General features: G+C 42.9%; 1 protein-coding gene across 2 annotated transcripts in view; it reads left to right on the forward strand.

The window, feature by feature from the left end:
- The window catches only part of LOC134528223 (ammonium transporter Rh type A), a 67563-nt gene that overhangs the window by 21418 nt on the left and 31179 nt on the right, over positions 1 to 14966 (forward strand). For both annotated transcript variants that reach the window (XM_063361641.1, XM_063361642.1), the window contains exons 6-8: positions 967 to 1130; positions 2514 to 2651; positions 4979 to 5237. In XM_063361641.1, coding sequence (XP_063217711.1) covers positions 967 to 1130; positions 2514 to 2651; positions 4979 to 5237 — 561 coding nt within the window. The remainder of the gene's footprint in view (positions 1 to 966; positions 1131 to 2513; positions 2652 to 4978; positions 5238 to 14966) is intronic.

Below are 14966 nucleotides of genomic sequence, written 5' to 3' on the forward strand. Positions count from 1 at the left end.
TGAACTTCGGGGAACTTCGGGTTTGGCTCTCTCGTCTGTGAAAAGAAGGCTTGCCAAAGTGAGTATTCGGGTATGTCCAGAAGGACGAGTGAATCGCAGGCTTCCCGTAGTGGGAGGCATTCCGCAGCCTGGAACTCTTCGCGGGCCCTTTGTTCGATGCTGGGTTCTGGCATCCGGACCACGCGGCCCGCTGAAGTTGTGATGACAATACAGTTTGCGGCACATTGTGTCGCAGTGTTGTCTGATTAAGCAAACAGTCTGAGCACCCTTAAACCATGCACTAAACATGATGTAGGCCAATTCTTGTTGTAAGATTTATTCAACGTACAATCTAAAATGATAAAGAAAATTAGTAATTGTCCTCTCTTGGAAAAAATTTCTAACGCTGAGATCACCAGCAAAATTTTTTTTCAAGTTATGGCGAAAATAAGGTACTACTTATAGCTAAATCAGAAGTGACGCAGTCTAGTTCACAATTAACCACATTATCTTGTCACTAACTAGTATCGTTTGATGTGAGGGGTGCCCGGTAATGTTGACATGTCAGCAGTGCCTAAAGTCTTTGTACTGAGTACTTACAAACAAAAAATAACACTATAAAGACATTTTAGGTGTATAGGCCTACATTTTTTGAAGATATTTTTTATTATAATTTAGCTTTTGAATTTATGTTATTAGTTTGATGAATTAGTAACTGTGTTAAAATAAATTACTGTAATTATATTATATTAAAGAAAAAAGTACCAGATCTGAGTGTAAATTTTCACATTGTTACCAATACGTTTCACACTAAACCTATACTTTGGTACTGTTTCACACAAGTCTTACTGCTACAGACACTTTGTAACTTTACAAGGTTTCAACTAACCAGTAGCTATACATCTGCAAACTCACAACTTACACAGGCAACACTAAGTTAATTTGCTGCCGAACTGCAACAAGCGTGACGTCCTGTCGTCTTCACAGGATCTATATTCCTGTGGCTGTTCTGGCCCAGCTTCAACGCTGGCCTGTGCGTCGGAGACGAACGACACCGCGCGGTGATCAACACCTACTTCTCTCTGGCAAGCTGTTGTGTCGTCGCCTTCGCGACGTCTGCCCTTCTCGGCAAGGACCACAAGTTGAACATGGTGAGTTCAAGTGCATGTTTTAAGGAGCCCCCCTTCCCGCCCGCCTACCCGGGCACACATCAGGGTTTCCACAGTTAGTACTTTCGTAATAGATCTAGTACTTTTACACGTTTTTTAGTGGTCAAGTACATTTACGCTCAGATCTGGTACTTTTTTCTTTAATATAATATTATTACAGTAACTCCAATATGTTTTATTATCAAGCGTTATTATTTTTAAAAACTATGGAATGTATGTGTGTGGTGTGATATTTAAGTTAGAGTATTGCAATGTCATAATAACTTCCTAAATTGTTAAAACCATAACAAATTATAATTTAGTATTTTTTTTTCTTTTCAAATCTAGTACTTTTTTCTCGCCTAAGTTTGTACGAAATATTTTTTCCTTGTGGACACCCTGGCACACATACGGTGTGCAGAGCTTCAGGAAAAACAACGCGATTTGAAAACTACTCTAGATATCCGAGAGTGGTCTTTTTAACGAAAAAAACATTTAAGAATTAGCTGAAGGCCTACAAGTGGTTTTGTTTCCGGATTAAGTTTTTAAGCTGTATTTTTAGAAGAGTTAGAATGGCTAAAAGGCTTGTTTTCAGAGTACTGTTTAGGCATAAAACAACTGGTTCAAATTCTTGAAAGCACTCAAGGGACTTTTATTACACCTTTATCTCCATTTCTCATCCATACAATGTTACGGTCACCACTCAAATATTCATAGTTCTTCTATGCACGACGCTTGCGCTTAGAGGCAATACCACGCTAGAAGCAGAGTCACGCTTGTCATCCTGCCTCAACCAATACAGATACATCCCTGACTAGGCGGGCCCCTTAAACTATATGCAGCACTTCTCAGACAGAACTAAACAGTTTGAAGCAATACGCAGAGCTTTGTTAGGTCATTACAATGAAAACCCTAAATCAGAGAAATAATTTATGATAATTAATGTCTCAGATATATGCTGATGGTCACCTCAAGTCTTGTTTACAAACAGTAAATAGCGACTACAACGCCGTACTGGACTAAATCACTGTTCAAAATTAAATCTACATTTTAATTTTGTATGATTCTCATACTATTGAAAATTTGATCATTTTAGTCATTCATATATTCAGATCAAAAGATAATATTCAATGAGCATCTCTAAATTTTATTGAAACTTTTAAAGCTAAGATTAATAAAATATATATTACAAATGCTTTATAACTGCATTCTTTTTTCTAGTCACATCTAAAAACCAATAACACCTCAAATCATTGTAATTAGATAAACTTGCCACCAATAAAAAAAATTGATAACATGTAAACTTATCTCTGAACATTTACATTACATTTAAAATAGCTCATAAAAAATTAATTTAACCTTTATTGGAATTATGTGTGATGGCAGGTCCACATTCAAAACTCAACGCTTGCAGGAGGGGTTGCTATAGGAACGGTCGCTAACATGATGGTCTACCCATATGGAGCTCTTCTGATTGGTGCTGCTGCAGGTGTTCTGTCGGTCATTGGCTACCACTACATCCAGGTAATATATATAGACACACGCGCACACACACACACATGCTCATGAAACACACACATGCATATACATACATATACACACATACTCATGCGTGCACACACATACATATATACATATACACACAGGGACGTCGGAACGTTTTCATGAGTGGGGGGGGGGGGGGGGGGCGAAAAGATGTATTACACTTACCTCAGTCCTAGAGCGGGGGGTCCGGGGGTCCTTCCCCGGAAAAATTTGGAATTTTAGATGCAAAATTGTGCTATTAAATGAGTTACCGAACCAAAATATTAAATATACCATTCCAAGAATTTGATGACGTAGTATGTATTAAATACTATTCTGACAGTAGGTGTAGTACAATTTAAATAAAATACCATCTAGGAATTTGCAATCATTTTACAGTCTATTGACAATAATAAATTTGATTTTCTAATCAATGTGATCACCAATGCAACGTTTGTAACTACTGGTTGAGAAAAATACTACTAGGACCAAAACTTATTCTGGGAAAAGGAGGGGGGCGAAATGCTACTTTCGCCCCCCCATGCATAACAGCACGGGTGTGACTCGCCCCTGCTGCCCCCCCTGTTCTGACGTCTCTGCATACACATATATACACGCATTGATCACTTTACAGCACAACAATGCATGACTCATTGTAGAGACAATGTTGAATTAAACCTTCCCACGGTAAACCTATCTTGCATCAAGTTCTTTTATTTTGTGTATCTTAAGTGTTTTATTTGTAACAATATCCTTTTAATTTCCTTATGTTTAATGACAATACCATAACTCTATGAATGAATAAACTGTTAGCAGTAAAATTTTATAAACAAAATTTTTATTCCGAATATTTTATAATTAAGAACTACAACCAAATTTGAAAGGAATACAAACATAATTTGGAAGTACAGCAGTTTGAGGTATCTTGTACAAAATCAGAATGAGTATTAGTGACACTGCAAATTTTTGGGACTCAGAACCCTAAACCGGAACACATCCAGTATCAAAAGTTTCTTTTATTCCAAGAAATTATCCAGAATGTTTTCATTCCCACCCCACTTCCTATTCATCCTCACCCCAGGAATATTTTAAAAATAATGGTTTGAATTTTCTTGCAGAGGCATAGAAAGTAATGTAGGCTTTGCTTGATATGCATCAAACATTGTACCTACCCCCAATAAAATTGCCTTAAAATAATGTTATGGGTAGGGGCCATGATATTTTTGAGAAAATTTTCAGAATAGCCGCATCACAATACTTTATGGTATTATTATTTTATAGAATTTCTGTTTTCGATCTCTTAACTACCTGAACACGAACCGGTCGTTCATTGTCAACATTACCAAATTCTTAAAAGACTGATAAAAAAAGGCGTAACTTATTTACAGACAGTGATCAGTAATAATACTTCTGCTAGTGTTGGTTTTTTTTTTTATCCAAAGAAGAGGAGGTACGGACATTAGTAATTGCAAAAAAATTATCTTCTATTCCTTTTCAAATATAATCAATCTAACAATTACAAATGCCATGCTGGATGGCATTCTTCATAAACTATTGCCTCTTTGTACTAAACATGTTGCTAATAACTATGTGCCTGTATAATTTTCCATGCAGAGTATTTCACTCCTGTCAATATCACACTGGCCACGGTCATGCATGGCCAGTGATGGATGCAAGGGATGGTCCCGTCCGAGCACTCGTCCCCATTGAAGTCATAAACAAATTATATATCAACATGTATGTTACATTGTAAATTGAAGTATTGCACGTAACCACCCCACACCCGTGTTGTTGACGTAAGTTTAGGCCTATTTGAATGCAAAAGCTGTAATTTTATCTATTTTTCCATTTGATTTCAGAAAATTCCGACAAGACTTCCCGGCCCCTCCATTCAATATCACACCGGCCACGGTCATGCCGAAGTGAATGACCCCCTGAGGAAGTATCTTACATATTGATAAATTTGTTTATGACTTCAGTAGGGACGGGACCTTCCCTTGCATCCATCGCTGGCCATGCATGTATGTCTGATCGGAGCCTGCTTGCCCGCAGCCAGGGGTGCAACAACAGGAGGGGAGGCAAGGGTATTTTGCCACCACCCCTCTGAAACGTTGAAGTGGGGGCAAACGGGGGCAAAGAAAGTGCTGTGTAATCATTTTTTAGATAATAAAACTGCTTAAATAGCACCATTTTCCACCTTGAAATACAAATTTTCCCGGGGGAGGATCCCCGGACCGCCCGCTTCAATAGGGGGGATCGATGATTCTTTATAAAAAGGTATATTGCCCCCCCCTTTGGAAATTTAGTTGTTGCGCCCCTGCCCGCAGCCCTTCCTGCTGAGGAGCGTGAAGCTGCACGACACGTGCGGGGTGCACTACCTCCACGGACTGCCCGGCGTGCTGGCGGGGGCGGCAGGCGCGGCGGCGGCGGCGGCGGCGGGCGAGCGGGACTACGGCCGCGCCCTGCACGCCGTCTTCCCGGCCCGCGCACCGGGCGAGGGACGCACTGCCGGCGCCCAGGCGGGCTACCAGCTGCTGGCGTTGGGCGTCAGCGCGCTGTTCGCCGGCGTCAGCGGCGCCGCCACAGGTCCGGCTGGCCCCTGGCAGACCAGTACCTACTTAGACGAGCCGACCAGGCTTGTCCTACAGTGACACGGAAATGGAATCAGATCTCGCGGAACGAAGTATCCATAATGGCTCAGACCTGTATGGGCAGGGCCACAACTAGAGTCTCTGACACCCGGAGCATGAATGGATTCATGCCCCCCTCCCTCTTTTTTTTGCACATACCACACCATCCACACCAATAAAGCGGGGGGTCCGGGGGCCCTCCCTCGGAAAAAAAGTGCTATTTAAGCTGACGTCGTCCCCGCTACATCCTATGATTTTTACGTGATTTTTGCTTGGGTTCGAGATCTCAGGGAGGGTTCGGCCTTGTGGCTAGAGGGCCCCCCGAGCTGTTATGGCCACTCTGGAAGATATTTGATGAATTTATTATGGCACAGCCCTATACAGGATGCTGCCCGTTCTGGCCGTAACGGTTTTCCCGACGCGACTAGTCACACGCGCAGCTCACTTCCTCAGTGGCGGCTCACGATTTTAATGCGCGTGGGGGGCGGACTTGTACACGTGATGCGACAGTTACAAAAATACACTCTAACATGACGAACAATATCTTGACGAACAATACACTTCACTATTACCTAACACTTAATAAACTGGGCTAGTGGCACGTCGGCCCGTGTCTCCGGCGACTCTACATGATACCTAGATGTGTCCCAGGGACTGATTCGTTAGTACATTTGGTGGCACGATGCCGTGCAGCGGTGATACCTAAACTCTAACATGACAGATTACACTTTGACGAGCAAACATTTCACTACTACATAACACTTAATAAACTGGGCTAGTGACACGTAGGCCCGTGTCTCCGGCGTCTCTACGTGATACCTAGATGTGTCCCAGGGACTGATTCGTTAGTACGTTCGGTGGCACGTGTCGCCTTCTGGCTGCCCCGTGCGGGCCAAAACTAAGTAGCTGGTAAGCTAAGTTGGGGCGTGAAGCGCCGACGTAAAGTCTCGTAGACTCCCCACAGTACTTACGTATTATGTAGAACACTCATCTTGGAGCACTGATTTAATTAAGTGAAATACCTCATGGTAGATTGAGGCCGGCCGCGGAACTGTACGTAAACGATTACGAAAATATTAAACTATTGAAACTACATGTCGGTGAAAGTAAAGGTTGATGGTTCCGCGTTGCGCGCAGGCTGCCGGCCTGTCGGAGCTCCTGAAGGACACTGGCTGTGTCGCCGCGCGCGATCCCCCCCCATCCCACGTCCCCGCCAGCCCTCCCACGGAAATGTGTGAATTTCGCGGGAAACTGAACCGGCCAGGTTCGGGACAATACGCACAGTGATACATTGAACCAGGTGGGGCAAGAGTCACCCACCTGACTGCCTCGGACGTCACAAGACACAATTAATACAAGACAAAGGAGATAAATAAATAAATAAATATAGCAGAAATCTCTTTGTATAATCTGAACATAATTAATTAGTACATTCGTTAATACTGAAAAATACTGAATACATAATTAATACTGAAATGGCACATTCCTATAAGAAAGGAGTGCTTTAAATAACATTAAAACAAGCAAGTATAACAGATTGTAAAGTCAATAGTAATTTAACATTTAAAAAAAAAAAAAAAGACAAATTATAATTACGAGTCGCCCCTGTGTACCTGGTAAGGCGTGGTAACAATCCAATAAAAACACGAGATGATGAATCAAAAAGGGCAGAAGGCCTGAATCATGCTGCCAAACAAGTGGCCAAGAATCAAAATTAATCAACGCACATTCGGCCGCAGGGCGAAAGGCGCAAAACAAATGGGAATGACGAGCAAATACGCCTTACCAGACACAGGGGCGAAGAGAACTAGGACCGCTGCCGGCCGACGAACGAGTGAAGCGGCCTGCTTACTCACGGTAAACAAGTGGCCGGGAGAGGGGAAGAGAGGAGGTGGAGAGGGGAGGCAAGGAAGGTTTAGAAGGCCGGAAGAATCTGGAAGGTCGGTGGAGGAGGAGGAAGGAGGGAGGGGAAGGGGAGAGGAAGGAAAGGAGGGGAGGGCGAGTGAAGGGAGGGGAAGGTAGGGAGGAGGAATGAAAACGGACTAGAAGAATGTGGCCATTCTTCAACATAATTTTGACAGGACTGAATATTAATTGATGAAAAATAATGTTTAATAAAAACCTGTGGAAAAATATACATAAATTAATTTGTTGTAGTGCGGCGGAGGGATATGCCACATCCGGCCGGATCCTTCCGCCGGCGTAGCACCCGTTGCATGGCGTTCGCCTTGTTGCACAAACTACACTTTGCTGCGCGCACGAGCGCGTTCGATGCACATGCTTTTGCGAGACGTTGATGAGGCATAGCGGTCTATGCGACAGAGTAGACTTGCGCATAATAGTTCGCGACCGGGAGCGCTCCTTTTAGTTCGCAGCTCCTTGGCGAACTAGGTCGCTCTTTTAGTTCGTCCGCTCCCATCTCGAATTCAAAGAAGACAGGTCACAGATAGTTCGTTCGCTTTGCTACCGCTACTGCAGGCGATCTTCTTTGTATGTTATAATAGTTATTTTTTATAATGATCAGTGTTGTGAACGCCTAGATTATTATCCTTTTTTGGGTTATTATACATCAAATGAGTAAATAAAACAATAATTTACATAATTGGGTAAAATGGCGTATATAACAGTTCTGTTTTTATTCTTCAATTAACGTACACTATAATCGAAAAATTTTAACTTATAAAAGGATTTATTTTATAGCTAGTTTAATAAATATTATTTATGAAATACGTTCATTTTAGTGAACAAAATACCGTTTTTTGAATATACAAACTATATTTTTTTTAAAGAAATAATCAACAAAAAATGCGTTATTATGTACAGGCTACAAATTTACGTAAATTATTAAGAAAAAAGACCCATTAGTCTTCTAATTTGTTACCTTACAATTAGACATAGAAAAACTAATAAAAACTCTTAGTTAAGTTTGTATGTTAATATTGCTTAAGAATGTGTATGTTCATTAGGACCTTTATATAATTCACTAAATTTAGCAAGTTCAAAACACTTAACATACACTATAATCGAAAAATTTTAATTTCTAAAAGAATTTATTTATTAGCTAGTTTAAGAAATATTATTTATGAAATGTGTTTATTTTAGTGAATACAGTATCGTTTTATGCCTATAAAAATACAAATTTTAATTTTTTTTAAGTTTTAGAAATAATCAACAAAAAATTGTTTGTCTGTAAAGTCGGTTTACGGACGAAAGTTTAACGTGACGTCATAACAAAACATTGATGAAATGATAGCATACTTCTATTAATAAAATTTAATCATTGTTATTGAATTATCACTATTTTGTATTTATACAAAGAAGGAGTGAAATGAAATCTACAATTTAATTGATAAATTTACTTTTATTTGCACTCATTAATTTGACGCCGTCCCCGTTGCCTGGTCTGATTCTACGTGAATTTTAACTGTTTGATTATTTTTGGATCTCAAGGGTGGGGTTCCTGGCCTCGTGGCTGCAGGCAGGGACGCGGCGACAAAGGGCCCCCCGGGCTGTTATGGCCTCCCAGGACGCCTGATTAATGAAACACGCACATACTTGTAGTTGTTTTATTGCGTAGCACAATCTACACGTCACACGCCTCATCGTCGACCTAAGCTCCGCGCACGATGAACCTGTTCTGGCTTATGCGAATGTCCGTGGACGTAACGCGAAGTGCGTGAGTGATAGGTCCCGCCAATTACTTATGAAAACACATTACACTATAAGGGCGGTAGGTCCCGCGAATTTACTTATGAAAACACGTTACACTATAAGGGCGGTAGGTCCCGCGAATTACTTATGAAAACACATTGCACTAAATCACTGTGATAAGTCCCGCACAGGAGGATATGCACAGGTGGCTAGTCTGCGTGGTGGCGAGGGCCACGTTAAGCTGGGTACGGACACGGTGGAATCTTGAACGATATCACACACGTGGCCGTGGCATGTCCCAGTTGATGACTCGTCCGACTGTTTGTGGTCGCGTTTGGCGCAGTGCCGCCCTGCGTGGGCAATGAACTATGTCCCGAGGTGGGGCGTTATAGCGTGAGGCGCAGGTGCCACTAGGGGCCACCTAATTAATTACGTAGGAAATAAAAGGTCCATGGATGGACTACACACTTTATCAATAGACCGCGCGAGGTCGCTAACGGCCGATTTGGGCCGACCGGGGAGCTGATATAAAAACGATTGGGCTATAATTACCTATTGCAGTTACAGAATGTTGGCGCGAAAGTTGAAGGCTCCCCGTGCGTGGGCTGCCGGCCCGGGCGAGTGCTGGATGGCGACTGACTAACCTCCCTGGCCGCCGGGGCCAGGGAGGGGGGAAATTCCGCGGGAAAACTGCGGAGCGCGGGAAGATGACTTCGGCCAGTTTTGTGAATGATAACCCTTTATAAAATGGTAGTTAAATTAACAATAATTATTAATGGTCTTAGACTTATTAGTTTCTGTTTCTTTTATCAAATGCATGAATAAACAATACCCTTGCGCAGTGCCACACCCGGCCGGGCGCTTTGCACACGTAGGAGGCCGTGACTGACGTCACGCCGTTCGGGGCACTGCACTACGTTGCCCGCAAGGGCGCGTTCGAGGCGCGGCACTGATCAGGTGTTGAGGACACATAACGGCCTGTGCTCTCAGAGGGAGCACTGACGGCGGCGTCAAACTAAAATATGTTTATTACTTTAACGAAGATATTATTTTAACTATAACTTTTATACATGTTTGCTATTTAACTTCTTCCAATCTGTATTATCCTGTTAAGGATAGGACGATGATAGGAAAAGTAGGAAACTAATGGGATTGTTTCAAGTTTAATGTGCCTCGAAAAAGTCAAATCGATGGTTGTTCCAATCGAGTGGAAGAGAGATAGATGCGGCGCAAGCGTAACGTGACAATGTGTGTAACGGGACACTTTTTCGTGCGTGCATCCGGCGTTCATTGATTTATTAGACGTTGTTACGTCAAAAATAAGTTTTTTTTTAACAATGGTTTTATATAAGTCAAAATTTTAATATTAAAGTTATCAGCTGTCAAAATTATTTTATGAATATTGAAATCATTTTGTAAACACTGATATAACTACCTAATGTAATTATGTCTGACTTGTTCTCAGTATACACCACGGTTTCCCCACCGCGAAGTTAACTTACCGTGCTCGGACACGAGTATAAAGCTATCATCTGAAAATGTTTCATTGCAGTAAACATTTGCAGCGATCAAGAGTCAACATTTTTGTAAAGTCAGTATTCATTAGACGTCCGAAATGTCAGCTATCCGACCCGAGCAGATAACGATAGCCAGCCAAAAAGACCAGCGACAAAGCCGTAATTAATACCCGAAAGGGAGAACGAGTGACGACTTTTGATAAGAACCAGATCATGTGCACAGAACTAAAAGAAGGAGATCGGAAAAAGAACGAACTAATGAACTGAGCATAGAGTAAATAAAGTACTAGTACAGAGTGGACACTCAATGCTATTGCAGTTCTACGTTTTTTTTATTCAGAAATGCTCTAGTTGCTATACAAAAACGCAAACTTGACGAACATTAAAACGAAGTTGCAATGGCTTAAAACCGAGATAAAGTACCTTCTGGAGTAAGACTTACGTTTCAAATTATAAGTAAATTTTAATTTAAATACAACATTGATCGTAGAAAGTACAATTTGCAGTTAATATGCTTAAAACACTAATTTGAATAGTAGGGAAATTTGCAGCTTCAACTGAATGTTGGCGAGCTTGTTACTTTTTTCGTGCATGCATTAATATTTATAAAAATATTGATTTTATTTTTTTTTTCCTTATAAGCAAATCATTTAACTAAATATCGATAAACGTAACATAAAATGATTTCGGAGAGCAATATTTTTAAAACAATAAGTAAATTTCTTACCTTCGGGACAGTGTTTGCCTTAACCTCATTTCGGTTAATAATGTTTTGTTTACGTATCATAACATTTGTTAAAATGCATATAACATGTAACATATTTTCGGATTTTATTAAATTGCTGCATTTTTTATGTCCAAGAAACAATTTCTGTTCTAGGAGAATCACTTTGATTGAAGTTAAGGTTAGGATTTTCGTAGGTACCTACCGAATTTCATTACAAATCGCAAACAAAACTAATGCATAAAAAAACGTGCAGAAGTATTTAATCATTAACACAGGCAATGTGTATTTCTGGCAAATTTAACTGCCTAAGTTGTACAACTGAAATGAAGCTGTTACCAATGGCACCTAATTCTTTATGGATTAGGTGAAAGTACAAATCATTCTCGTATCTTCACTTCTTGAAGACAGGTGTATAGCAATTGTTAAGGAAAAAAAACCTTAATTTCAACATAAAAATGTAAGACACTTCATTTTATCGCAACCCTCACCTCGGTAATTAATCCGTATCACGTATCCAAGTTTATCCCTTGATCCTGTTGAGATGATCATGTATGATTTATCCGGTGGCACATGATGCTTGCTGTTTTAATTAATGTTAAAACAGCAAGAATCATTACCACAGGATCATGCCATTAGAATCAAGGGATAGACTTGGATACGCAATACAAAATTTTTACCCACACCTCCCTCTCGACCTAAAAATTAAATTCATACAAAACATTTAGACTAATTAAAGTACATAAGCAGCAAGTTTGAGCAGAATTTGAGACTCATTGACATTTAGAACAGTACCTAGGTATTATTTTATTGTGTGCTGTCCTCAACGTGCGACTACATACTGCCTAAAAAGAGGAAATTCTGTAGGGCATGAAAACAAAATGCTCATCACTATTTTAATTACACAAAACTTTTATTTTGTTTCGTTTTAATAATTTACACATACCTAGTTTTGTCAAGCGGAAACTTAAAGTAAATTTAATTATTATTATCTCTTCTCTTGTACCAGTAGTTAACACAACACGTAGCCGAATCAGGCATGTTTCATAACAGTGATTTATAAAGTAGTTTATAAAATCATTGATATTATTTAACGAGATTACTATTTCAAAATGATTGAAACAAAATTTCCTTAGAAATTTTTTTATTAAACCTAATATTGCTTAATTCAACGCCGACGCCATTAATTATGGTGTTGTTGGATAAACAAGTGGTTCAACATGCCAACGAAAATTTGTTTATTTTCTTTTAAGTAAATATATTATTTTCATTTCAACAATACCAATTTATGCCATAAATTTGATAAAATGTTAAAACAAATGTAATGTTTATTTAATCAACGTGGTATTTTGATTATAATTTTCGTGTTCAGATGTTGGATAAAGTTGTATAGCAACTAGAAAAATGCGATTGCCTTGCCCTATGAAGTGTCCCCCCCCCTGGAACTGAGGAGCGAGGGATCTGGAAACTAGTTCGCGTAGTTCGTCTGTGGGAGCGCTCTTCCGAACTAGTTCGTTCGCGAACTACACAAGTCTACGACAGAGGAGCATTGGCGGTCGGCGTCAAAGCATTTTCCATACTTACATGGAACAGTTTCTGTGCTACTGTAACTTCCATGCAATAACGTTTTACCAGTTACCAGTGACGTCGTACCGCCTGTGACAGTGAAGCCTGGTCTCCACCCCGCCAGTACCTTACCCCGCTGTGATACCGCACCCCTAGCCTAGCTTATGCAGGCTGACGCTGCCGCCCCCCTTCCTAGGCCGGCCGCGGTCAACGGCAGTCGACAACGGGTCATCAACTAGGACGGACGTGCCGTTCCCCGCGTTTCCCATCCGTTCAAAAACGTGCGTGTGTTCATTGTGTTCAGCCACCATATAGCCTAGGAGCTTAGTAGTGCACGCTGGGGCCGACGACCCACCACAACAACGGCTAGACGCTTAAGACTAGCCTGGCGCCCTCCCGGAGAACAAACACCTCAACAGACACACCAGCAACTACTAGGCTCACCCCGGGTATCGAGTTCAAAACCCCGGGTGATGGCATTTGGCGCCCAACGTGGGGCAAAAATTAATAATTCCAGTGTTTTTCCGCGATCCGCCAACACCAAGGAAACCAGTGCGCGTGAAACGGCCATCTCGTGCGTGTGAATGAATTGGGGTTAGACAGACAGGCGCGACCAGGACAGCGGACAAAGGGCTCCCCTCCCTTTCACTTCTGGACATTCCAAAGGAGCGAGACCGACCTCCCCCTTCCACCAGCCGGAGCTAACGCTCTTCTCTTTGTGCGACCGTCCGGGCAGCGGCCCACACCCCTCCCCCCCGCACCCCGAGAACTCCGTTACGGCCCACCCTGCTTCTCCCACCAGCCGAAGTTATCGCTCTACTCTTTGTGCGGTCGTCCGGGAGCGACCTACCGCGCCACCCCTCCCTCCAGTGCGCGCGCACGATTCCGCACCACAACTACACCAAACAGCACCGGACATTGTGTGTGAATTTCTTTTATATTGGTAAAAATTGTTACGCGACCGAATCCTTCTAAATTATATTAGCTACACCAAATTAACTGACACCTACCAGTGACATCAACAACACAATTGCTCACCGGTAAAATGTTACCACACATTTCATCCACAGTCTGTGCAAACTGCTACCTACCTAAGGGCATGGACCTATTAACAGGGACACTACCATGGCATAACACATGCCGATGCGCACCCGACACCTTAAAATTCCCGATCAAGCAGGAAACAGTAAAGTCCACATGGGAAATGCAATGGAATCCTGTGTGGCCAGGGAAGGACGAAGCGGGGCTACCACCAACTGCGCCGCCTGCCCTAGTGACCACAGCACCAATCACGCACACCGCCACGGGAAACCCATCAGATAAATTAGAAACAACAGAGTGTGCAAACTGCGCACAGCGCGAGCAGAAACCAAGGCAGGCACGGGAACACACATCACTGACCGACCTGAGCGCCACATGGGGGGCACCGCGAATGGTGACGAACACGGGTAGAGCAACACTACCGGAGTTCAGTGGACTGCCGCAGGAGAACCCGGGCGAGTTTCTACGGCAATGCGAGGTGCGCCTAGCGAGGGCGGGAATACCATCTGACGAATGGGCAGAACGTGCGAGTGAGCAGCTGCGGGGCGTGGCACGTCACTGGTGGAGCCTCTGGGGCCAGTTCGGAATGCTGTGGCCGGAGTTCACCACCAAGTTCATGCAGCGTTTTGACACAGGAGAGGCGGTAGTACAGTGTACCTCCCAATTCTACGGGAGACAGCAGCGAGACGGGGAACCAGTGGAGCAGTTTGTCGCCCACAAACTGCAGCTGTTTCGGCGGATCATGCCGAACACAGAACCAATGGCAGCACTGCCGACTGTCACCACCCTGCTGCGTGATGAGCTTCAGCCCTTCCTCCGCTGCTACCGACACACCTCGGTAGAAGACTATGTGCAACAGGCAGTGGCCATTGAAAGGTACCTACAGATAGTGTGGCACCGAAACCCATCAATGACAGACCGGGGGTACCACAGCCTAGCGTTACCGGGCGCACCAGTGACCAACCACCAAGCCAGGCCGAGTGAGCCTCAATCATCACCCAGGCGGCAGCGGGCCATCGAGGATGCACTGGCGTCACGCCAGATCACCACGCAGCCAGGCCGCCGGGACAACCAATCGCAACGCAACCATGAGCGGCCACCTCAGTGCCAACGGGGTTGCGCCACTGGGGCATATCACTGGCACAGTGAATGCCCACTTCCCCCACCACTACGCCAGCAGCAGACA

This window comes from Bacillus rossius, chromosome 1 (assembly GCF_032445375.1).
Source record: "Bacillus rossius redtenbacheri isolate Brsri chromosome 1, Brsri_v3, whole genome shotgun sequence".
NCBI lineage: Eukaryota > Metazoa > Arthropoda > Insecta > Phasmatodea > Bacillidae > Bacillus > Bacillus rossius.